Genomic DNA, 26,854 nt, shown 5'->3' on the forward strand with positions numbered 1-26,854 from the left:
TTTTACACGGAGTAATAAGTCAATAATAATATATGAATCATGAATGACAATTAATTACTCAGTCAATCACATCCAGTCCAGTATAACTTAGGCTTTAAGTTTGATTATAATTTTTTAGTTTAAAAAAAATGCGAATCCCGGATGATGCAATAAAATTATAATTTTTAATTTTTCGAAAAATGCGAATCCGTGATGATGCAATGAAAAAACCATCGGTGCCAACTTTTTTGCTTATGTAACATTGACTTGAATGACGAAGGTCTAAGCTGTTTTAGCCACGCCCACAAATTTTTAAAAGGCCATATCTTAGCTCCTAATTAAGCTAGAGACACAAAATTGGTATCAATGTGTAGGGAAAAAAATCCTGTTTTTTGTGGTATAATTTTATTTGAAATTAGTGGAGTTTAAAAATTACGAGCAACAACCTAATATATGTATATATACATATATATACATATATATATACATATATAATATATGAGACTCTCCCACTCCTTGTCTTGTGAATGCTTCCCAGCCCCCCTCGCACGGTGTGTTCCATCATGTGTGGACAACCCCACTTAAATTAAAACAGAAAATGAGAAAACTCCACTTAAACACGAGGACTAGGTACGACTTACCTACGAACTAAAATACTTGACGGCTGACAGTCAGAGAGGGTTAATACTTTGCGGTCAATGGGGCACTGTTGTTGTAATGCTAGGTAGTTGTGGATACACCTGCTGCAGAACGTGTGCCCACACAGCGTGTCCACAGGGGTGACTAGAGGCTGCAGGCATATCTGACACATCAGGTCCTCGTCCACCTAATTTTAAACAGAAAATTATGTCTTATGTTCAAGTACTCAATATACTAGGTTTTCATTTTACTAGTAAGTTTTTCTTAATCCCTGGTTAAGCAAAGGCATTTTTATTAAAATTTGCACTAATTAAAAAAAAACAATAACTCAGAAGTGCTATTTTTTAAAATTTGGAAAAAAAAATGTAGTTATTTTAAAAAAAAACTGTAATGCCATTTTTTTAAATTGGAAAAAAAATTACACTGTTAAAAAAAAAAAAATTCGGTAATGATATTTTGAACTAGCCTTATAGTTATTAAAAAAAAAGTGGTAAACATCATTTACAAATGTATTACCTGTTGATGGTAGTCATACAGGTGGGTCCCATGAGCTTCATGCAGTTGGCCACAGGTGACGCACATCCCAGCGTCAAAGCGCACTCTGGACAGCGACATGGCCAGGCCTTGGTTCATCACAAGCACAGGCACCAACTCTTTATGTGTGCTGTGCTTGCTGTGTTAACACACACACACTAGGTTCCTCCTATTCATTAACGAATCTTTAAATAGCGGCTCCATTCATTAGACAATCAGCATTGACATTCAGTAGATGAACTGGCTCTAACTTTGTAAAGACTGAAGATCTTCAATTACATCAGATCTTGTCTAATAAGGAGTATTACAAATATTTTGGCACCGGAGATCAGCAAGTTACAATAAAAGCTGCTTGTACTTTGAATAAAAATAATTGCAAGTGTCTCGAAAAATTTTACTTTTTCAAATACTTTCTTCTTATTACTTTCTTGGAAGAACTGAAGATGATGATGAATAAAATTGCATACTAAATTTCTTTTCTTTATAAAGGCTTCATAGTTGTTCTCAATTGCTGACGATGATATGAAAACAACCGAGATGGGAATGAGTTTTCATGGAATGAAAATGATAAGAAAGGCACTAGGGTATTCAATGTTGTCTGGTAAGATGGTCACCAATGTTAAAGATGGCAGAAAGCGCAGTTTATCCTGAGATGTGGCAGTCTGAGCTTTTTTTTTTGTAAAAAATAGTCGTCCTATTATATTTATAAAAATATGGCAATGTCCAGACAATGACGGCAATTTTTTCCTGCATTCATAATGTAGTGTAGAATTTTTATAAAATGTTGAAGTTGTGGAAAAGGCTGGTAGAATGAATAAATAGGTGAGGTAGAAATGGTATTTTGGGTCTCCACTTGCTGTTGGGGGGGAACTACCAGCTTTTAACTTCAACCCATCCTAAATGTTGGTATTTTCTGCAAGGAAACAAAAGGAAATATGAACATTTTTGTTGATTAAACAATAAACAATGATAATGTAATTTATTTATTTTATTATGTTCCTTCTCAAAAATAAAATTTAAAAATTATCATTTTGTTGACAACGTAAAGCACCCTTTTGAACCTTAAGCATTACTTCACTGTAAGCATTACCTCACTATGGGGTAGGTGAAGTAGAGTTCACCTGTTTCCTTATTTGTCATAACATCTGACTTCAATAGTAGTAATTAATATTATCAGTCCATTTGTTCCACTTACAATATATTTAACAATTATTTAAATTGACAACAAATAAATTTATATTAAACTGCCATATTATGGAAAATATTCTCAGACAATATTAAAAAAGTATCCTATAAAAATGTATTGTTTACAATTAGACCTATATCTATTAGGCCTATAGACTATAGGCCCCTAATATTAATTGAGGGATCTAGATATCTATGTGCATTGTGCAAGGAAATCAATTAATGATTAATAATATTGAATATTATGAAACTGAAATCCTTAAGCTAACTTCTAACAGTCACTGGTTATGACTAAAAGATTTAGCTACTACGAAACAAACAAAAAACCAACTGTCAACAACACACGTCTAGATCTAGGTCTACACTATGATACATCTAGAGTTTCTAGAGTAGAGTCTAGATCTAGATTCTACATAAATTTAGTCTAGAAATCTAGATCTATTAATACTATCCTACACGCTTTCGGTTTAAGCGGCCTACCCGTTTGCCGTTTATCATTACTTCATTGCGTCTAGAAAGGTTACCTGGTCACGGAGGGGAGAAACGCGAATAAAACATTATTTCTAGTTTAGTACTTACAGAAACAGCCATCTATATTTGTAATTTGTATATTGTCACAAGAAAAAAGTTACAGGAGCAAATTTAACAGTAGCCGTGCCGTATGACTAGTGTATCCACGAAGTAAGAAGAAACAAGGCCATCAATTACATTAATGACATGTTTTACCAGCTCCAATTACTTGTTCCCCTTGAATTATGTCAGGTCTATATTTAGTACCACTTGCGCAGAAAAATAAAGAATGGGGAAAAATGTATAAATAACTAGGGGATTTCCAATCTAGGTCACAGGAGTTCACATTTAACGCGAATAGTTGCGATTGTTGACGAATACGAAAATTCATTTTTTAATTTTCGTAATGATATTAACGGTAAAACATGTTACAAACTCGAATTATTTGATTTAGATCTAGATCTAGATTCTACTAGTCTAAACTAAAGTGATGCATAACAAAAGAAGAATATATAATTCAAATACAGATCCACAGTGAAGAAGTTCCCTTTTCTTAAACATGGTCATAGGGCCTAACTAGATAAATATGCTAATGAAAAAAAAATGGAAACTTGACCCTAGGGCCTCGATACGAGTCGATAGTGTCTTGAATGTAGAAGTCGAATCTAGATCTAGATCTAGTGTAGATCTAGATCTAGTAGCGTAAGGCTGAAATACTTTTCTTTCAAAACATAAACAAACAAGGCCTATTAATTATTCATTAATTTTTACTTCTCTTTAAAAGTTACAACAACCACAACTCAAATTACTTAGACAAATATTTTAGATCTCTAGATCTAGAGAATTTACTTTTAAACTGGAACGGCACATTTTCAACACTAACGATTTACGGTTTAACACGGTAATAGGGTGGAAGTGGCAAGCCAAGTATTTACGATTTATCAGCCGAAGAAAGAACAATCTGACCAATAATAGTTTCACTCTTAATAAATATTAACACATTTTAAACTAAACTTTACATGGATCTAGGTATAGAGTGTAGGTCTAGAAGAAAACTTGAACGTGAGTTTTACTTTGTATAAAAATAGACGTGTAAGACTTAATGAAAGGGGGATAATTCAATTTAATTTTGTTGGCTGATACAGATAGGATTATATTAACTTTATATTTATTAATAAAGAAAAATAAAGTAGATTACAGCATGCTGCTAAGAGCAGTCATTGATTAAATTTACACCTGCTTTTTGAGGGTCAAGTAGAGTTCACCTATTTCTGAAGTTAGGCAAATGAAAGAACTAAGTTACTCTTGATTTAAAATTTCCCTTACTTAATGTAATCAGTTAAGATACCCTTCACACAGCCAAGTATTTTTTGCTCAAAGATAAGTATTAAAAACTGGGTGAAGTAATGCTTACATTGATCCTCTTAAATCTTAAAAACTGGATGTAGTAAAGCTTACAGTGATCCCCCTAAATCATAAAAACTGGGTGAAGTAATGCTTACAATGATCCCCCTAAATCAGGGGTCGGCAACCTTTTGAAGCGAAAGAGCCAAAAGTTACAATTTTAAAAATTTCCCTGCTTTTAAAGAGCCACTAACATTTTTTTTATTTCAAATATTTTATTTTTTTATTAAGATTATTAGTATTTGTGCAAGGAGCTGGAGAGCCGCATCTTGATATCAAAAGAGCCGCATGCGGCTCGCGAGCCGCACGTTGCCGACCCCTGCCCTAAATCACAAAAACTGGGTGAAGTAATGCTTACAGTGATCCCCCTAAATCTTAAAAACTGGGTGAAGTAGTAATGCTTACAGTGGTCCCCCTAAAAACTGGATAAAGTAATGCTTACAGTAATCCCCTAAAAACTGGATGAAGTAATGCTTACAGTGATCCCCCCAAAAATTGTGTGAAGTAATGTTTACAGTGATCCCCCTAAATTAATAAATAACCATAGCAATCAAATCAGGTGATCCACAATAAAAAAAAAATGGAATGTGAGTGAAATATTCTCAGGCTATCATACTGTTTTAACAATATACCATACAGAAACATAAATAAAACAAACTAAAACAAAAATATAGAACATAGTACTAAAGCATGATCTCTATTAAGCTAAAGCAGACCAGGCTGTTACCAGCATGGTAAACAGTGAATCTCTCAGGCTCATATTTCTCTCTAACAATGTTAAACCTAGCCCCACTAAAATGTCAAATGGATGACATGAATTAAACTTGTTAAAGGTAAACCAAAACATGCAGAGAAGCAAAGAAATGTTTACTCCACTCAGGATGAAGAATTGTGTATAATCAAATCTTGACATGTATATTTTATGTTAAGTACTTATTTTTAACAGTAGTGGGTTGTATTTTTTCTCATCTCTGCATTGTTACATGATTTTATTAGTTTTATTTTTAAGTACATATTTTGAGGATACCTTTAAGGATACTACCCAAAGCTGAAAAATAATTGTTCTTCTTTTAATATATGTTTGGAAATTATTAATACTGATAAAAGAAAAAACAAACAACATTTTAATAGTCAGGTATTTACAGATGATTAATTTTTGTCATTTTAAAATATTTCATGTTTTTTAAGGGGTCATCCATTTATGATGGCCACAAATATTTTTCCGATTTTGGACCCCGCCCCCCTGATGTCTACAAAAATCCACTTAATTCCCTTTTAAAAGCCCACACGCCTCTACAAAAGTCAATTTTTTTCTGACCCCCCCCCCCCCCCCCCCCCCCCGTGTGTACATCATAAATGGATGACCCCCAACGTTAGGTTAATGCTTTAAATGATAGATGATGTAAGCCACTGGACTTGTTTTTTAGCCATTTTTCACATAATTATAATTGTTATTAAAGAACAGCTGTTATTTCAATCCCAAATGCTTTAAAACATTTATTGACAACACACCAATATGTAGATTATGTTGTGCAAAATGGTTTGGTTAGCTGTAATATTGATCTACTTCAGTAATATAACATGCTATATCACCAAAAATTAAAATAATTATAAAAGGTATGTGGTGGATTAAAGCTAACTGCTTGATGGCATGTGGCAAACTCTTCGAACTCAATAATATTAAATTTATCCTGACAATATTTAAAATATTTAAGTCCCAATATCCTAAAGTTTGTTCTTTTTATATAAAAACTAAATGATAGTCCTCTCCTCCAGTTAAACAAATAAAAGAAAGGTTTATTGCAATTTAACACCTTGATTTTATACAGTGGATAACAGTAGCTAATCCAAACCTTACTCTAGTTAATAAACTAAGCTTTTTAAATGAGGTATTAATCCTCCACATCAGGCGTTTCAAGGACATATCATAGCATTGTTAACTCAATGCTAATCTATTTTTAAAATATAAATGTCTACAATATCAACATTTTCTTTCGCCCTGGCATTATGTTTATACTGCTATGTGAGTTGCCCTTGTTGAACCTGGCAGTTTTAATTTACGTTTTCATAAAAATGCAAGCATAAAAATAGAGCATTGCATTTAGTTATTTCTTTATGTAGCATTTAGGTGAGGGTAAGAGCTATAAATACTTTAATGTTAGGATCAAATTAAGAATTGAGAAAGAGTTCTGATTAGGTTTGCGTAGTTATGCGAACAAACATAAAGTGAGAAAAAAAGCATTAGGCCTGATATGTAACTTATTTTTTCATTGATTTGTGCCTCAAGGTAGGTAGTAGGTGAATATTTAGAAATAATACAGATTTAAAGACTAGTAGTAATCACAACCTATGAGGCTATGAGGCTTTTAAGTCGTGCTACAATCACAAATGGCCTGCCGAAGTGCTAATTCAAAACAAAAATAAGTCCTTGTCAAATGTCTGTCTCCTTTTTAACATTAGTACCTAATTATATGTTCGATGGCTACAAAGTAGTTAACTTGAGTTATAATGACATTAATATAGCTTACAAAACCTAATGACTAAGAATAGTCCTACATACATACATTGATCTATTAATTAATTCATAGGCCCTAGGATTTATTAAATATTATTTAGATCTAGTACTAGACACTTGATCATGCCATCCTACATCAAGGCCACAATAAAATAAATCTTATAGAATATAGATGGCTAGTAGAGTCCATAGTATAGAAGTAATAGTAATAGACTGAAGTAGTGAAGTAGGCCTAAAGTCTAAAGGATTTATTAATTGTATTGTTAAGGCTTAGGCCCCTAATAATTTAACTTTAGGCCTAAGGATTTGTGTGGTCCCTTATGGAATATTTTCACTCTTATTTACTTCATCTGTTTAAAAAATTAAAATAACCTCATATGTTTTGATTGATTTTAAAGTACCATACCCATATACAAACGTAAATCTTCGTAGAATTAAAGCCCAGCCATGGTACAAAAAGCATCCACAGACAACAAAAAATCAATAAAGGAGCCTGATGTCATTTCCTTGTTACATTTTTGTTGTGGGCACTCTAAGGGATAATCAATACTTATTTTATTTTTTAAAATACTCAAAATATAAAATGGCAAAATACACATCAATTTACCACAAAAAGTAATAAATACGTTACTTTGTTAAATGCACAAATAATCAATAGATTGGTATTTTACTGATAAGTAAATTAAAAGGGCCTCATAAATAATTGCTTTAGGCGCTTGGAGTTACTTTTTCCTGATCGCTTATATTCAGTTAAGCTGTAAAACAAATATGATTCCTTATTGGCTTTAAAGCTTTAAAACATTTTTGTAATTGATGAAGGGAATGTATCTTATTTATTTTTAAATTATAGGATATTTCCATTAAATTATTACTTATGGTAGTTACATTTTTTCACGCTGTAAGAGAATTATTGATTACAAATGGCGCTATACAAACAGGGCTAGGTCCGATAACTCTTGGTGTCATATCTGGCAGACTTAGCGACAGGAAATGTTAGTCTCTGTAATAACTAGAAATCTAGATCTTCTCGATTTCGGAATACCTAGATATCGAATAGTCTAGACTATATTTAATGAATTTGAATAGATACATTAAAGATATTTGAAATATGGCAGCTTTGTTGAAAAATCAAATCTTAAAACATTTGTCAAAGTGAGTGTTTTTCTTACTTTTATTTTCTAATTTTAAAATTTTTAGGTCTAACTTCAATAACTTGACACTTGACAGTAACAGACAGATCTGAGATCTATACAACACTAGCTAGATCTAGATCTAGACCTCTAGATCTATTTACTATTTACACTAACAGAGTAAGAGTAACTTGTTGTCTAACTATAGAATCTATAACTAATAAACTGACTAGAGAAGTCTAGAGTCTAGCTTTATTTTTTATAGACTCTAGTCTAGTAAGACTGGTCTAGACTAGACTCTAGATCTAGTAAATATCTGGAGTTAAAAAATTTAGTAAACTTGGTAAAACTCAAGATTAAATTATTATATTATTATGGTCTTAAGTCTTAATCTTAAAGAATCTTATCTTCTTAAGTTCTTAGAGTCTTAGAGTAGATCTAGAATCTAGATATCTAATCTAGAAAATAGATCTATCTAGATCTAGATTTCGGCCTATCAAAGATAATTTTATTAGGCCTAGGTAGGGCCTTACCTTATGGCTTATATTACTAAAACTGCCAATAAGATCATGAGGCGAGGTGATGAGGGAGACTCCGAAGAGGAGATCATAGATCTAGATGTAGATTAGTAGAATCTAGATTTCTATCATATTTTAGTTAGATCTAGATCTAGATTCTAGAATCAGGCCTCTTTTTCTTTGCCTTTGTGTGTGTGTGTGTGGGGGGGGGGTGTGAAGAGGGGATAAAAGATTCATTAGATCTGAGTAGATTCTGTAGATTTTTCATGATCAGGATTTAGATCTTCTAGCAGAGATGTCCACGCTTATTTCCTGAATTGAACAGCTCTTTTTATCTCAATGTATGTTATCATATTAATTCTCTTTTGTCTATTCAAAATAAAACATTCCATAACTTACTGTTTGTAATGGTCTCAAATGCCTTGTCTGGAAAGTTTATAGATCTAATTATATATTGTACTAATAACTGCAAGGTTTGTAACCTTTATGTTTGAATAATACATTTATGAGGGGTTTCCTTGTTGTGCAGCTCTTTATAGTATTTAGTGTTTTTCCTCTTGTGCCACTTAGGATTGATATTTAGCCAATATATGTATTGGCTAATTAATAATTGTTATCAATCCTAAGTAATATACACATACAATAATTTACACACAGATTACATAAAGGCTATACAGTTCCATGGCAGAATGGGGTGTGCAGCATTATTTTTCTATATATGTATAGGTCTATATGTAGTACAAAGATGCATAGGTACATTACCGTTTGTGTATATCTAAATGTGCTGCACTATTTTTCCAAATAAGTGTGTAGGTATAGTATGAAGATGCAGAGCTAAATCACTATTTGTGTAAATATAAATAAACACATGTGAAATATATAAACATACATATTCCAGGTTTACTAAAAATCTGTCTGCTGATAAAATTAACCTAAGCACACTGAAGGGTGAAGGAGAACTCTCCAACCTAGAACTAAATGAGGATATTTTAACTCAGTTGCTAGAGCTGCCCACTTGGCTTAGGATTACCAAAGCTGTTTGTAACAAAGTCTCAGTTAAGGTAAGACTCACCCTTTTTTTTAACACTGTCTAGTATGCTGCACTACAAGCAATGCAAAGTGCCATGTCCATTCAAGTCTATCTGTGGTTTAAATATGAATATGTCATGAGATAACACAACAATTTTTTTTTCTTTTTCAAAGTTCCTCTCTTTCTGTTTATCGGGGAATTCATATTTTCAAACCAACTCATAATCAAAATCTTGATTTTAAAAAATAATTATTCTGCTTCAATAAACACAATCCAGATTATTGTAAATGGTAATTTTATTTTGTTGTCATTGAATGGAAAATAAGCTTAGAAATTCAATAAACTACTGCATGCCCCATTAGATCTTGCCTCGTTACCTTCAGTCAAACAGAAGCGTAACATGTGTTGAAGATTCACATCATTTTTCCTCATGTATTCAATAACAAGCAAGTCTACATTTAAGTCTATAGATTTTTCAAGTGTGTAATATACTTTAAACAGGTTTAAACAAACTTGCTGCCTGTATTACTCTGCATGAACCAACATATTTTCTCTCAATGTCTTGCTTCTTGTTTGTTTAGTGTGTATTTTTCTGTGTGTTAAAATAAATCATGACTTTTGTCCAGTTTGTAGTATTTAATTTTTAGATTTAAAATCTAAACAAAAGAACAATACAAATTATGATTTAACCTATAATGTGGTGTTGTTGTTTGTTTTAAAAATATGTTAGTTACTTGAAGTATTTTTAATTGATTAAAGCAGGTGTAGCCTGTAGGCTCATATACTTATAAATTTCATTCAATTATATATATAAAAAAACCCACCTCCAGAACGTTATTTGAGATAGCTTTTCCCAACAATGCATGTCACCATAGCTATAACCTTCTAACTCAACGTTATTTGAGATAGCTTATCCCCACATGCATGTCACCATAGCTATAACCTTCTAACTCAACGTTATTTGAGATAGCTTATCCCAACATGCATGTCACCATAGCTATAACCTTCTAACTCAACGTTATTTGAGATAGCTTATCCCCACATGCATGTCACCATAGCTATAACCTTCTAACTCAACTCCTCTTTCCCTCCCGGCCACTCTCTTGATGGCCAAAATTCCAGTAATTAATAAAGGGCCTTGAGTGGTGTCGAACTTGGCGGACGGGACCATCAGCGTTTGTTCACCGGCCGCCTTCTCTCATTGATTTCTTACCTTCACCCTATTTTTTTCCTTCACTTACAGAAGGCGGGTGAAGACCTGTTCATTTTCTTCTTCAGTATTTTAATATTTTTTTTTCCCATCTACCCACCTCTGTCCCAATTAGTTTCTGTATGCACGTGCGCGAAGCGATAACGTAGAGGAGCGCTTCCTGTTAATAATGCATAGGTAGCGTGAATCGATCACAATGTCCCCCCCCCCCCTGTCCCCCCTCGTAACTGGTCAGTTTGATGGCCGTGTGGTAGATAAGCTTGTTCGTTTTTCAGCTGTCTGATGCCATCGCATCACGGTTACTAGCCGACAGTGTTGTGGTATGGGGCTTAGCTCCATATTTCTATAACTTTTTTTTTTTTTTTTTTTTTTTTTTTTTGCTAAACGCGTTCCATAGATTGTGGCGCTTTTCCGTAATAGCGTACACCAATCGGCAATACCGCGGCATTACGAGATTTAGGCCTAAACTTGAGAGCATTGATGGGTAGGGTTAGATGAGCTTGCGAACGTGAATTTAACAGCAATCCATTCCGGAAAATTAATAAATTTTGTTCTGAATTCTGCTGTATGTAATCAATAGATACCAGTCAGTTAGCCACATCTACATATTTAACAAGCTAGTATTTGTCGATGTTGACACCTTGGCCTTAAACCGTGCCGTTCTACAAGCGGCGGTTACTTTAATTTTACTGTAATACCGGATTCGGCGGTACCATTTAAAAGAAACTAGAATACCCGTCATCCGTTGGATAACTGTGGGTTTCGGGGGTCATCCATCAAAAAACATCACGTCTGTCACTCAGAGGCATAGCGACCCTTCCCGGCGCCCGGGGACAAAGTTTTCGATTTGAACCCCCCCCCCTCAAACTTTTGATGTGCACCCCCCCCCCCCCCACTCAAACTTTCGATTTGAACCCCCCTCAACCTATCAATTTATTTTTCCAAACCATTTTGGCGCCCCAACATATGTCCCCCCCCTTCCCCCCTCCACCTCCCCACCCCCCCCCTTCCCCCCCCCCCCCCGCCTCCCCTCCCCACGCCTCCCCTCCCCACCCCCCGCCTCCCCTCCCCACCCCCCGCCTCCCCTCCCCTACCGCCCCCCCCCCCCCCTCCTCGGTACGCTACTGCAGTGTCACTTATCGTCACAAAAAACAGACCCCACATTCAAATATATGTTTTTTTATCTTTTAAAAACACCGAAAACACCGATTTCGGACTATCCCTTCATAAACTGACGTCACAGGTGACCTACTCAACTCTACTTCACCTGCCCAGTGTCCTGCCAAGTCTCAGACAACATGTTTTTATCGTTTAAAAAACAATTCCAGCCGAGCATGTATCTGACCACACTATCCTTTCATATGCTTAGGACAAAGAAACAGATGAACTCTACTTCACCTGCCCTGTATCTTGCCAAGTTCAGATAGGCAACGTTATCATTCACATCTAAAAAAAAAATTGAAAAAAAAAATTTCATTGACATATTGGTCTAGAACCCGTGCCTCCTGCATGAGAGCTGACTACGCTACCATTTTAGCTATTTACTCGTGACGTCACAAGTGAATTTTTAAACTATACTATGTGTCTCCTTATGCAACTTGATTTACGCGTATAGATTCTAGATCTAGATCTAAAAATAAGTCTAGTAGTACTAACTTTCAAATTAAATTTTATCTTAAATAAGCCAAACAAAGATTTATATAAAATAATTAAGGCCTGAAATAGATTCTAGATGTAGAATTTACATTGAATCTAGTGACCTACATCTAGGCTAGATCTAGATCTAGGCTAGATTCATAAATTTCCTTCGATAGCTGATCTTTAGATCTAGAGAAATTTATCGTAAAACTAAATGAAAAAGACAGTTGAAAATTGATATAAGTGTTGGAACGTAATAAATACAGCAAACGGACGTATTGTTAAAGTTATGACCGACAGAAAATTAGATTTAGAACGCGTTAAACTTTTGAATGGGAACACAATTTTCTTCAATAGACGCCGCCATTTTATTGTACTAAAGAGTAAACAAAAACCTGTGACGTCACGGTCCCGCCGAGTCTAGTGGCTTTTCAAATATTTTTAAAAAAAATGGGTTATTCTGCGTAGGAATAAATCAATAAATTAATTAACGTCTTTAAATAAATTTGTGATCAACAGTCTGTCTGCATTAAAAAATTATTCTCTACCTGCATACCATTTTACAGCTTTCCAGATAGAGTCGAACATATCACAATTTTCGATCAGGCAAACAAATAAATATTCAAACATGTAAACAAAGTTGAGTTTTAGTAGTATATAGATAGTGGTTCTTGTTCATCGATAAAAAATCGATAAATGGTAGCAACAGAACAATCATTTGTCCGTAGGTAAATGGTACAACAGAACAATCATTTGTCCGTAGATAAATGGTACAACAGAACAATCAGTTGTCTGTAGATAAATGGTACAACAGAACAATCATTTGTCTGTAGATAAATGGTACAACAGAACAATCATTTGTCTGTAGATAAATGGTACACCAGAACAATCATTTGTCTGTAGATAAATGGTACAACAGAACAATCAGTTGTCCGTAGATAAATGGTACAACATAACAATCATTTGTCTGTAGATAAATGGTACAACAGAACAATCAGTTGTCCGTAGGTAAATGGTACAACAGAACAATCAGTTGTCCGTAGGTAAATGGTACAACAGAACATTCATTTGTCCGTAGGTAAATGGTACAACAGAACAATCAGTTGTCCGTAGATAAATGATACAATAGAACAATCAGTTGTCTGTAGATAAATGGTACAACAGAACAATCAGTTGTCCGTAGATAAATGGTACAACAGAACAATCAGTTGTCCGTAGGTAAATGGTACAACAGAACATTCATTTGTACGTAGATAAAAGATAAATAAGAACATCCATGATACAACAGAACAGTTATATACGACCTATCTGCTAATACATGATGGAACAGTGCAGCCAGATACCCGTGACATTTCTATCACGACAGCCTAAATAACACCACAGCATCCACATTCTACTGACCGTAAGAGAAAAATACACCCCCCCCCCAGGTCTTGCCCCGGCAGTCACAGTCTTTACTCGAGGGTCTTAATTTAGGGGGAGGAGGTATTTTCCTTTGCCACAGGAATTGGTTTAGTGGCTCCCGCGATCTCGATAAAAGAGGAGGATTTGTGTTCGCATTCCTCTACATTCTTTAAGCTAGGCGGTTTTATTTTACTTCTTCATCCCCCCTCCCCAAATAGCCAGTAAATAATTTACATATGGAGCTATGTTCTTACATATGAAGCCCTTTCTCTATGTTCCGACTTTATTGTGCAGCCTCAATATAACTAGAAAATTTGGAGCGTTCTATGTTCCACTTCATTCTGTAGCCCCCGATATTGCTAGTAAATATAAAGCTATGTTTTGACGTCATTGTGTAGCCCCAATATAGCTAGTAAATATGGAGCTATGTTCTGACGCCATTGTGTAGCCCCCGATATAGCTAGTAAATATTGAGCTATGTTTTGACGCCATTGTGTAGCCCCAATATAGCTTGTAAATATGGAGCTATGTTTTGACGCCATTGTGTAGCCCCCGATATAGCTAGTAAATATGGAGCTATGTTTTGACGCCATTGTGTAGCCCCCGATATAGCTAGTAAATATGGAGCTATGTTTTGACGCCATTGTGTAGCCCCCGATATAGCTAGTAAATATGGAGCTATGTTTTGACGCCATTGTGTAGCCCCCGATATAGCTAGTAAATATGGAGCTATGTTTTGACGCCATTGTGTAGCCCCCGATATAGCTAGTAAATATGGAGCTATGTTTTGACGCCATTGTGTCGCCCCAATATAGCTAGTAAATATGGAGCTATGTTTTGACGCCATTGTGTAGCCCCCGATATAGCTAGTAAATATGGAGCTATGTTTTGACGCCATTGTGTAGCCCCAATATAGCTAGTAAATATGGAGCTATGTTTTGACGCCATTGTGTAGCCCCCGATATAGCTAGTAAATATGGAGCTATGTTTTGACGCCATTGTGTAGCCCCCGATATAGCTAGTAAATATGGAGCTATGTTTTGACGCCATTGTGTAGCCCCCGATATAGCTAGTAAATATGGAGCTATGTTTTGACGCCATTGTGTAGCCCCCGATATAGCTAGTAAATATGGAGCTATGTTTTGACGCCATTGTGTAGCCCCCGATATAGCTAGTAAATATGGAGCTATGTTTTGACGCCATTGTGTAGCCCCCGATATAGCTAGTAAATATGGAGCTATGTTTTGACGCCATTGTGTAGCCCCCGATATAGCTAGTAAATATGGAGCTATGTTTTGACGCCATTGTGTAGCCCCAATATAGCTAGTAAATATGGAGCTATGTTTTGACGCCATTGTGTAGCCCCCGATATAGCTAGTAAATATGGAGCTATGTTTTGACGCCATTGTGTAGCCCCCGATATAGCTAGTAAATATGGAGCTATGTTTTGACGCCATTGTGTAGCCCCAATATAGCTAGTAAATATGGAGCTATGTTTTGACGCCATTGTGTAGCCCCCGATATAGCTAGTAAATATGGAGCTATGTTTTGACGCCATTGTGTAGCCCCAATATAGCTAGTAAATATGGAGCTATGTTTTGACGTCATTGTGTAGCCCCCGATATAGCTAGTAAATATGGTGCCCATCTATGTTCTGACTTCATTGTGTCGCCTCACAGTGTCTATAATATATCGATGTGTCTGACCGCTCCCTGAGATTAAAGTTGTAGAAAGCTCACACTGATGACTCATGTAGACCCAAAAGGGCTCACTGCTAGGACAGACGCGTCTAGCATTTTAAATCAGCTACTGTATATAGGGCTTATTAATCGATACGAGGCCTACCGATGGTCTGCTACGGGCTGGGGTTTTTTTTTTTTTTAAGTTTGGAAGTACTACAACATTTGAGTACAGAGAAGTCATATGAAATACTCATCCATACCATTCATAATCTTCCGTTATCATTCCTCCCAGAGGTCGAGAGAGAGAGGCCCTCGGCCACTCCAATTTTCACGAGTCTCCGCTTGATTTCTAATTTGAAAAGATTAAAAAAAAAAATGAAACAGGCGATGAAGTGACGTAGGAAAGGATGGGGGCGTCCTGTCCTTGTTTGCACTCTATTTTTCTGCATAAACTACAGAGATGGGGAGAGGGTTGGCCAGCGACGAAATGTATTGTACAACACCGTTTTGCCATGTACTGGAATTTTTCTACTAGCACATAAAAAGAAACAAGATAAATTTAACAAAGCGTTTATACGTCATTTTAATTTGCTTATAGTCCTAACCCCTAAGTCGCCAGTTATGTTATGTGGTTTTGTCTTCATTTGTTTTAAACACATTTAAGGGAGAGTTATTGTTTTATAATATTCTTAATTTAAAACTGAATAAGCAACTCCCCCACACTTATAATTATTAAACAATTAAAATTCTTTAAGCGATTTCACATTTTTTTAAAAAATTGCTATTGAAACGAGACCATTAAAATAATTAATTTCCCCCGCGATAACGAATTTCACCCGACTCGTTAGAAGTGACAGTACTTTTTGCTCGTGAGCTCGCTAAGTGCTCGATCTGCCCATCACACTGTCACAGGCTCTCAACCTTGTACTGCTGTAGGCAGGTTGTATCATTGAAGCTACTGGTTTATACTTTCACAATGTCATCGGCTCTCAACCTTGTACTGCTGTAGGCAGGTTGTATCATTGAAGCTACTGGTTTATACTTTCACAGTGTCATCGGCTCTCAACCTTGTACTGCTGTAGGCAGGTTGTATCATTGAAGCTACTAGTTTATACTTTCACAATGTCATTGGGTCGGCTCTCAACCTTGTACTGCTGTAGGCAGGTTGTTGTATCATTGAAGCTACTGGTTTATACTTTCACAGTGTCATCGGCTCTCAACCTTGTACTGCTGTAGGCAGGTTGTTGTATCATTGAAGCTACTGGTTTATACTTTCACAGTGTCATCGGCTCTCAACCTTGTACTGCTGTAGGCAGGTTGTATCATTGAAGCTACTGGTTTATACTTTCACAGTGTCATCGGCTCTCAACCTTGTACTGCTGTAGGCAGGTTGTTGTATCATTGAAGCTACTGGTTTATACTTTCACAGTGTCATCGGCTCTCAACCTTGTACTGCTGTAGGCAGGTTGTATCATTGAGGCTACTGGTTTATACTTTCACAATGTCATTGGGTCGGCTCTTAACCTTGTACTGCTGTAGGCAGGTTGTATCATTGGAGATACTAGTTTATACTTTCACAATGTCATTGGGTCGGCTCTCAACCTTGTACTGCTGTAGGCAGGTTGTATCATTGAAGCTACTAGTTTATACTTTCACAATGTCATTGGGTCGGCTCTCAACCTTGTACTGCTGTAGGCAGGTTGTATCATTGAAGCTACTAGTTTATACTTTCACAGTGTCATCGGCTCTCAACCTTGTACTGCTGTAGGCAGGTTGTATCATTGAAGCTACTAGTTTATACTTTCACAATGTCATTGGGTCGGCTCTCAACCTTGTACTGCTGTAGGCAGGTTGTATCATTGGAGATACTAGTTTATACTTTCACAATGTCATTGGGTCGGCTCTCAACCTTGTACTGCTTTATGCATTTTGTACCATAGAAGTACCATTGAAGCTACTAGTTTATACTTTAATATAAGATTTTTTTTTATGGTTAATGCACAGTGACAATTTTCTAATTTATGTTACAGGAAAAGCAAAGTCTTTAAATAAAATACGCCTTGGCAACACGCACGAAAAGTAGTACGAAAGTTCTTGATATTTTTTTTTTACTTGATACTTAAGACTTCTATTTATTGAGGGACGGTATGTCTAAACCTCCATGCTAGTAGTTATTTTGGTATCTAATCTTTTATTTATGCAACATTTCTGACTTAGCTTTATATGTGTTTATTCATGAATGTGCAGACAAATTATGAAGTATTAAACCCATGGCAACAGTTTGAGAATAGCCATCATGTTATCATTACATTTTGTTGTTCAATTGGTTTTCCCCCACCACAAATAGAGATTTCAACTGATGGTAGTGCACAAAAGGCTAAGGGGAAAGGTCAATGTTAAATGTAGCCAAGTAATTAGAACTAGTAAAAAGATGCTTGTAATAATTCAGAACGGGAGAACGCTTAAACGATATTGCAATTTATTTTTTCTTTGAAACGGAAAAGCCAACTCCATGCTAATTTATAGGGTATTTACGAACCTTTAAAGCATTAATGCAGTTTAATTAGTTTGATATTGTGAATTCAACAAAGCCCATGTATATAATTGAAATTAGATATTCAGAAACACGAAACTCCGAAAAAGCTTTTGTTCAGAATGAGGACACGTAAATGCAACGCTCTTTGTGCAATGATTTAATACTTCTGGGTACCCACTATTTGTCGGTCATGTCGCCATATTTTTGTATCCTTAAATGCTATCTGAATGTTTTAAAAGCCATCACATAAAGCATTTTTTTTTTAAAAGCAGTTTGGGGGATTACTTCCTTCACCCCATTGTTTTATCGATTATCATCAAGAGAAATAAAACACCCTTTATGTTTGGGGAGGGGAGGGCAGTGTCTGATAAGAGGGTTGCTTCTAACCAGGGTTGGGGGTGAAATAAAGTGGGCGGGTAGGATGGTGCTCATGTGCATCTTTTAAGTCGTTCAGCCGGACCAATAGAATGTGGGTAGTGCACTTCTTGCTCTGTACCTTTATCATGATCCTATGTAAACTATCACTAGGCCACAGCTAGTAAATTCCCGGCGTTTCATCCCAGTGAGCCACTGTATTTTTAATAGTCCAGTGTAGGAGTTATCCATTTTTACTGTTTTAGGTATGGTGATATAGGATGTTGATGAAGAGTTGCACATTATTTGTGCTGTGGCGATGTTGTATCCGTTAGGCGTTGATGGTGCGTTGTTCATGTTCCGTGGCGATGTAGTATTGTTCTATGTTGATGGAAGCTGCACGTCTATTCATGTGCCATGGCTGTGTAGTATTGTTGGATGTTGATTGAAGTGCGTCTATTCATGCGCTATGGCGATTTCTTAACGTTGTATGTTGATGGAAGATGTGCTCTATTCATGTGCCATGGCTGTGTAGTATTGTTGGATGTTGATTGAAGTGCGTCTATTCATGCGCTATGGCGATTTCTTAACGTTGTATGTTGATGGAAGTTGTGCTCTATTCGTGTGCCATGGCTGTGTAGTATTGTTGGATGTTGATTGAAGTGCGTCTATTCATGCGCTATGGCGATTTCTTAACGTTGTATGTTGATGGAAGATGTGCTCTATTCGTGTGCCATGGCTGTGTAGTATTGTTGGATGTTGATTGAAGTGCGTCTATTCATGCGCTATGGCGATTTCTTAACGTTGTATGTTGATGGAAGTTGTGCTCTATTCGTGTGCCATGGCTGTGTAGTATTGTTGGATGTTGATTGAAGTGCGTCTATTCATGCGCTATGGCGATTTCTTAACGTTGTATGTTGATGGAAGTTGTGCTCTATTCGTGTGCCATGGCTGTGTAGTATTGTTGGATGTTGATTGAAGTGCGTCTATTCATGCGCTATGGCGATTTCTTAACGTTGTATGTTGATGGAAGTTGTGCTCTATTCGTGTGCCATGGCTGTGTAGTATTGTTGGATGTTGATTGAAGTGCGTCTATTCATGCGCTATGGCGATTTCTTAACGTTGTATGTTGATGGAAGTTGTGCTCTATTCGTGTGCCATGGCTGTGTAGTATTGTTGGATGTTGATTGAAGTGCGTCTATTCATGCGCTATGGCCATTTCTTAACGTTGTATGTTGATGGAAGTTGTGCTCTATTCGTGTGCCATGGCTATGTAGTATTGTTGGATGTTGATTGAAGCGCGTTTATTCATGTTGCAGGGATGACTTAATGTTGTATGTTGATGGCAGGTGTGCATCGACCGTGCGTTGTGATGAAGATGTATAGCTGGGTGTTGATGGAGCGTCGTGCGGTGCTCTTGTATGCGGAAGGCAGAAGCTGAATGTTTGTAATTGATTGATTGATTACATAGCTCTATAACGTTGACAAATATTTATGCGACCGTCCATTTAGGAAATTGTAGAGAAGGCGTGGGGGGCAAAAGTTGGAATATGTCCAGAGAAATGATAATGTGAGGCCAATGAGACGTTTAGCTGGGGTGTGGCTGGGGCGTTGTTTTTTTTTTTATTCTTCACATAGACGTTTGGAAAAACATGTTTGCCGGCTGAGGTAAATAAATCATGTTTTTGTCTGCTTGCGGTGTTACAGGGCATCTTTTATACGCTAACCCAGGGGAAACATGTGGGCGCTTTGGAAATAAAATGTGACGTCATGTGTGTGGTGGGGGGGGGGGGGGGGGACTAGAGAGAAAAAAACGGGATTGATTTTTACAGTTTCGATATGAAGGAAAATTAATGAACGTTTATTGATTGATGTTCTAGCGAAGCATGGCTCTGAATGAGCTCTCTACCGGACACTCGTGCCGCGACTGTGAAATGACCATTTCCCAGCTGACCAGCGTCGGTGGAGGTGAGGATTTCTCAGGCGCCACACGGTGACCGGGTGGTTACTAATTAGTCATTTTAGACCATTTTAGTTGACCTCGAAATGACTTTAGACTGGGGTCCCTGGCAGGGTAAGCAACCTGGTCATCAAATGTTTGTAGGAGCACTTCCGGCAATTTAGCTAATTGGTTCATTATGCTGCTCTACAGGGAGGCTCTCTGAAATATTGCGGATGCTTATAGCGATACCCCGTCCGAGCATGGTAATGTATAAATGTTTTAGTGCGACTCCAACATGTGTTTCCTAAAGTAGATGTCCCTGTGGGGGTGAGTGGTACTGGGGCAGTAGAGCACCGCTAGATAACTAGGGCGGTGTTGCGATGCAGTAGAGCACCGCTAGATAACTAGGGCGGTGTTGCTAGACCAGTTGGTGAACACGCGATTTTTTGTTTTTAAATTACACGAGGCTTTGTTCAGCCTATTCATATTTGGTGTATACTCAATGCTTACTGGAATTAGGAACTTGAAAAGTATATAATAATCAACTAAGATAGATGGGCGTCAATCTTTGAAATGGTAAGTCAAGTTAGTCAAAACACTGTCCAAAAATCGCTAGTTAGATGGACACTCGTTTTTTTTTTTTTTTTTTTTTTTTTGTAAGTCAAGAAGGGTCTAAGTCAAGTTAATCATAACACGATCCTTAAAAAGTTAGATGGACATTCTCACTATGTAAGGATGAAAATCAAGTAAATTGCAACTTGCTGAAAATGGCCATAGGTTAAATTGTATAGAAGAAAAAAAAGCATGCGGTTTTAAAAAATATTTTTCTTAACCTTTGGCTATCTCCATAGAAGAACAAAAACATTTCACTGGCGAATGAATATTTTAAATTCTGGTAATAAAATCGCACAATCTGTATTCAATAATTAGATATTCAAATATGACATTTCGTTGCATTTCCTTCGCCAGAAATTCAGAATGTTTTTAAAAAATTCTCTTTGTTAAAAAAAAAAACAGTTTTAAAAAATATTTTGATTGGTTTTCTCTTGTGTATTTTTGTTTGTTTGTATAATTTTATTATTTTTCTTTCCCCCCCCCCCCTATTTTTGCTCTTCTCTGTTTTTAATTATTCTTATATTTTTGCAGATGCTTTTTCTTTTGTAGTTTGTTTCCTTATTGTTGCTTTCTATTGTTAATCCCCATTTTTTTTTAGTTCTCTGATTGTTTTAAGAACCAGAAATAAGCGGAAGCTTCGAACAATGCACCACTCGGAACACTAGAACGACAATCATGTTTCGATTAAAAGTGCCCTGTTAGCCTTTTTTTTAAAAAACCTTAATGTGCGATAGTAATCAGAATCACACTCATATTATTAGGAAAAACATCTGCTCATAACGTCAACTAACTTGTGTGGGGGAAAAAAACAGGGAAGTAGCTTTGCCTTAGGGAAAACGAACAAAACTAGAATTAAAAATTCAACACGGTTTTGTTATTTAATTCAATCGGTGACCAATAAATTTGGATAGCTGAAAAAAAAAATCAATTGTTTTACCATCGTGTTATCCCTCGTTCATTTGCTAGAGGCTGTTGTGTTAATGGCTACTTCTTACTCTACACACATACAAGTTATAGTGTTCGATGTTTGATCTTTGTAGCGATATATTAACGCAAGCCTTTAGATCTATATATATATATATATATATATATATATATATATATTTATATATATATATATATATATATGTATATATATATATATATATATATATATATATATATATATATATATATATATACACATAAACATACGTGTTTGTGCTCGTATATGTATGACGGATACTTTCAACTACTATTTCAATGTTAACAACTTCAAACTATAAGCTGTAGTAAGTATATTATCAAGCTTTCAGAAATTAAAGGTGTAATGTGTATCATATAAGCCACGAAAGGCGGATATCTTTTTATATTGGATCTCGGCATGGCATTTCATGGACACTTGTGGTTTTTATACAGTTACCATAGCAACATCGGTTGTCTGTCAATCCATCAGACATGCAAAATTTATATTAAGTTGATTGCAGGACACTAATCAAAAGCAAATTAATTATATCTCACGAAAAACTATTTGTGAGATTTGTCTGTTTAATCGCAGCCGTCATTTTACACGATCTTTTATGGGAGTACGTACATGATTTATAACAAACAGATTTGAGCTAATACATCTAATAACCAGATTTTTGCTGTTACTTATAATAATCATGTTTTTGCTAGTACAGTATATATCATATAAAAAATTATTTTGCGAGAACATAGAATAATCATCTTTTTGAGCCGTTTGATTCTTTATAAATGGTATTGACGTCATAGCTTTTGAGTCTTGGTTTTTTCAAAGCTGGAAATCTGGTATTGATAACGTTACGTGTTCTCGATCGCAGCGCCAAACGCGGGCCCATTAACTTTGTAAGCAGGAACCGGCCAGTAAATAAAAGTTGTGCATTTTTCTCATGCACTTTCAGCAATAATTAATGCACAGACTCCAAAATTTAATCTCCTCTCCTGATGGGAAGTTAAAAAAAAATTCATTCTGGTGATGGGGTTTTTATTTTCATTCAGTGAATAGCCCTTGATTTTTCTCTAAATAAACATACACTTTTTCTGTATTCGTACTGTTATTTAAAAGTAAACAAAAGAATGCTGGAAATTTTGATAAACTGTAAAGCTAGCTTATTACTTTTAAGTGTGTAGATAAGAAATATTTATAGTTTTAGTTTCTACTCTTTGCTAAAATGTCTTATACTTTAAACTTAAGTCTTCGATCCAAAGTTTAAAAAACTTCTAAAAATCGACCCAACACTTTAAAGTAATATTGAATTCCCCCTAAAGCGCTGGTAGACAAACATATTACAAATTCTTAAGAATGTTATTTCATTGGCTTAATGCTATTTTAAAGTGGTCCCAAAAATCAATGAGATCGATAATCAGTTCACATTCCTTAAGCTGCTAAATGTAAATATTTGACACTGACAGCTATGCAAATGCCCGGGAACATGTCGCTGTTGTTTGTCTGGTTTCAATCAAACTCTCATCTGCCGAGGACATTACGGTCCTTGTGGCTTATCGCTTTCACCGTGGGAGATTCTGATTTCATTTTCATCTCGAGTTGGGCCAGAGGTGACCCATGTAGAACTCAAATACTCGTGGCTTACGCGTCGTTCATTCGGGTGGTCTGGAAACATTACCAGTGCCGAACTGTGGAGAAAAACTGGGCAAGACCCTATTGGGAAAGAAATATCAAGAGCGCAATTGAACACACCCTGTGTAAACCAACTGGCAACATCACCAGACAGGCTGTAGATTGGAATCCTCCAGGAAAGAAGAAAGTAGGTAGGCCAATCCAAACGTGGAAAAGGCAGCTGTCAGTGATGCAGAAGCAGCAGGAATGTCCCGGGCCCAACTTTGTGGAATCGCCCAGAACCTGTTTATAACGATGGAGAGTTGTGGTTAAGTCGCTATGCTTCACAAGGGGCCCACAGGAATGATGATGATGACGACGTGTTAGTCATATAAGACGGTCACTATTGGGTAGCCTTTTTAGCGCAATTTCCATTCTGGAGAATTGCGTTTATTTACTCGTCATTTCTGGATGGATGGATGGATGAATGAATGTATGGATGAATGTGTGTCCGGGCTTTAAGTCGTATCTCCCCCTCAACGAAGCAATATCGATGACTAGTTCCAAAAGCAATTATGTTAAGCAAGTTACGAGAATGAACATAGGCCATAAAAATTCCGGGTTTCTTTCATGGATTTTCCGGAAAAGCAAAAAAACCTCGAAAAAAAAGCAGTTTTTGGCCCATATCTCGGCAACCAGACCACTTAGCGACTTGAAACATGTACCAATCGATTCCTGCCATAATTTAGAACAATATTGCCGAAGAAAGTTTTCAAAAATATCCTTTCGTTTGGTCTAAAAAAAAATTTTTAATTAATTAAAATTTAGACCGAATTAGTAGGCATTTTTTCCAACCACACCACATGCGTCATCACGTTCAATAGCTGCGCCATCACGTTCAATGGCTGCGTCATCACGTTCAGTAGCTAGGCGCGCAATGGTTTTTAGTCATGTAACTCTAATGTAAATAAAACATGTAAAATACTGAATTTTTTAAAAATAAAAAACGTTTTAATAACTAACCAATGGTTTTACTAACCCTGCTCTTGATTTATGCTACGACAGAGCTATTTTTAGATAACATAAGGAAATTGCGCTAAAATTGTCACTACACTTTTTAATTACCTTGTTTTACACTCCACATCGTAATACCGGGAAAAAACAACGTCAAAGCTGACATAAGTTAAATGTTTTTCATAATTTTATCTTGAAAAAAATACGACATGCATACTTATCCTATTTTACGAATCATGCCCCTTTCCCCAAGTTCACCATCCCAAATGTTTAAACCTCCACCTGAGACGTCATAAAGACGACCACTTTCTGTTTTTCATGTTAGATTCTGATTAAATTTTCGGCTTGTATTGGCCGAGAGGTGACCCGTGTAAAACACCAATTTACCGGGCAGTGATTGTAGGATGACTGGACGTCTTTGTCCAGTAGAGCTCAACTCGGGTCGGGCTGATCATCCCCCGGCCTAGTTTCTCACTATCTTGTTTTCATTACTTTACTTTTATCTACAAGGACAGCTTAACCCGCGCCCACATTTCTGTACTGTTGGCTTGCTGCTACTCTATCTGATTTTCATTAGTGATATCGCCATAGATATACCGATCATGTAGTAAATTCATAGCGCTAATTAATTAAGCTACGCCAAACCCAGCTCAGTTTATTTTTATTTATTTTTTTTTTTTTAAAGATGTCTCAGCGCTAAGTATTTTGCTGGGCAATGTATGGAAGATGATATAAATACAATGTTGATAAATCACAATGCGTTCATAAAAAATAATACACTACGATTCATGTTTTTCCCCTTCTTTGGCCCAATTCCAAGAGTACGCTACCATAATATAATCGTTGTGTTTGTACCAGTATCGTAGATATTGTTGTATGCGTGTTGTGATCTTCTACGATCATGAGTTATTGGTTGACCAGCGTATTGATATTGTAATCACCTCCCCCGCCCCACCTAGCTAATCAATTATGAACACGGAGCATGAAACAAAATGAAAACAAAGACACAAGGGGTGTAATTGAACAATCGATAGCGCACGTACCGCTAGACACGGCGCTGACTTGACGCCCAATGCCAGTCAACCTTTTTGTTTATCCCTGTTCTTCCAGCATTCGGTGGGGCCGGAGTGGAAACATAATATCAACATTGTCGTCGAACTGTTCGATTCGAGGCAGCTTTTCTATCATAACCGCGTCATATATTGGTTGTTGTAGCCTTTTGTGGGGTTTGAAACATAACATAAACAATATCTGTGAAATGTTCTGTTCTATGCAGCTTTTCCATCATCCCCGAGTCATAAATCGGCTGTTGTAGCCTTTTGTTGGGTAGAAACATAACATAAACAATATCTGCGAACTGTTCGATTCGAGGCAGTTTTTCTATGATATGATATAAGCAATCTTATAAGACAACCATTTACTGATTAATCGTATCATTATACAGGGCCCTTCCGACCCCTCCCCCCCCCCCTTTTTTATTTTATAAATTACCTTCTGGTTATTACTCCTCTTTTAATTAATAAAAAAAAACATCTGCAGTAGGGCATAACCATCTGTCTATTACAAATTGACCCTTAACGTAATACTAACCGACATAACATAACCCCTAATATTTAGGGAGAGGTGATCTCCTTAACCCATAGTGTCTGTAGTTGGCCCATTTCTCCATTTAAGATTTTTAAAATCTCTCGGATTTCAGCCAGGTTAATGAGGGTAAAAAAATAATAGTTCAACGACAATCTATCTCAAGCCACAGTTACATCAGACGTATCGTGTTAGCCTTGATTGATGAGAAAATGTAACGTATTTCATTTTCTCACGGAACACTAAGCCTAGACATAGGTCTATCCTAATTAAAGAACTAAGTAATATTTATAAAGCAGGCTGAACATTGCCTCCTAGCCTCTACAGTCACATTACATGTACCTTGATCTATGATGTACTGTAGCTGGTCCACTAGTCCTACAGTCATATAAATCATAGGCGCTGGCGAAACACTTTCACTCGCAAGCCCCACCTTAATCCATCCCTATAAGCTGATAGACGCGGATTAAAACACCAAAGATATGACCTCCTTCATATTATACTGTTTGCAATGGGCAAAACCCATGTTTATTCGCATCAAGGTTCTTAGACCTACTTTTTTTTCGTCCTCACCCATCGCATCACACAGCAGTTGGATAAGGGGACGGTACATGGGTACCAAACTCTTGGCTTTCATGTTAACAAGCATGACCAAAACTTACTATAACCCAGCTCAGACTATTGAAGTAATAGTTTTAGACTCTCAAAGATTGACATAGACCATCAATAAAGGCAAAACAGAAGTTACACTTGTATCATACACAAGTTCGTTTACATGCTAATAAGTATGATAGAAGTATCATAATTTGTTAAGGAAATAAGTTATTTTCGGCACCTGTCCCAAACAAGACCAAAAAAAAAAAATAGGCGCTAT

The 26,854-nt window shown here is 36.3% G+C and overlaps 2 protein-coding genes across 6 annotated transcripts in view; one reads left to right on the forward strand and one right to left on the reverse strand.

Moving 5' to 3' along the window:
* LOC131953073 (E3 ubiquitin-protein ligase LNX) overlaps positions 1–7,474 on the reverse strand; it is a 37,713-nt gene extending 30,239 nt beyond the window's left edge. Inside the window, exons 1-3 of one of the 3 annotated variants that reach the window (XM_059316101.1) lie at positions 7,398–7,474; positions 1,135–2,065; positions 621–805 (exon numbers count right to left, since the gene is read on the reverse strand). In XM_059316101.1, the coding sequence (XP_059172084.1) occupies positions 621–805; positions 1,135–1,251 (302 nt within the window). In that variant the 5' untranslated portion in view covers positions 1,252–2,065; positions 7,398–7,474. Of the gene's footprint in view, positions 1–620; positions 806–1,134; positions 2,066–2,916; positions 3,007–7,172; positions 7,234–7,397 lie in introns of those variants that run through there. The other 2 variants (XM_059316100.1, XM_059316099.1) reach the window with 2 other exon arrangements.
* Positions 7,475–7,712: 238 nt separating this feature from the next.
* Positions 7,713–26,854, forward strand: part of LOC131953077 (bridge-like lipid transfer protein family member 3B) — a 71,787-nt gene continuing 52,645 nt past the window's right edge. For all 3 annotated transcript variants that reach the window (XM_059316105.1, XM_059316106.1, XM_059316107.1), the window contains exons 1-2: positions 7,713–7,918; positions 9,313–9,475. In XM_059316105.1, the coding sequence (XP_059172088.1) occupies positions 7,875–7,918; positions 9,313–9,475 (207 nt within the window). In that variant the 5' untranslated portion in view covers positions 7,713–7,874. The remainder of the gene's footprint in view (positions 7,919–9,312; positions 9,476–26,854) is intronic.

The sequence above is a fragment of the Physella acuta genome, unplaced genomic scaffold (assembly GCF_028476545.2).
Source record: "Physella acuta isolate Inbredline_101_S28 unplaced genomic scaffold, ASM2847654v3 ptg000904l, whole genome shotgun sequence".
Taxonomy (NCBI): Eukaryota; Metazoa; Mollusca; class Gastropoda; family Physidae; genus Physella; species Physella acuta.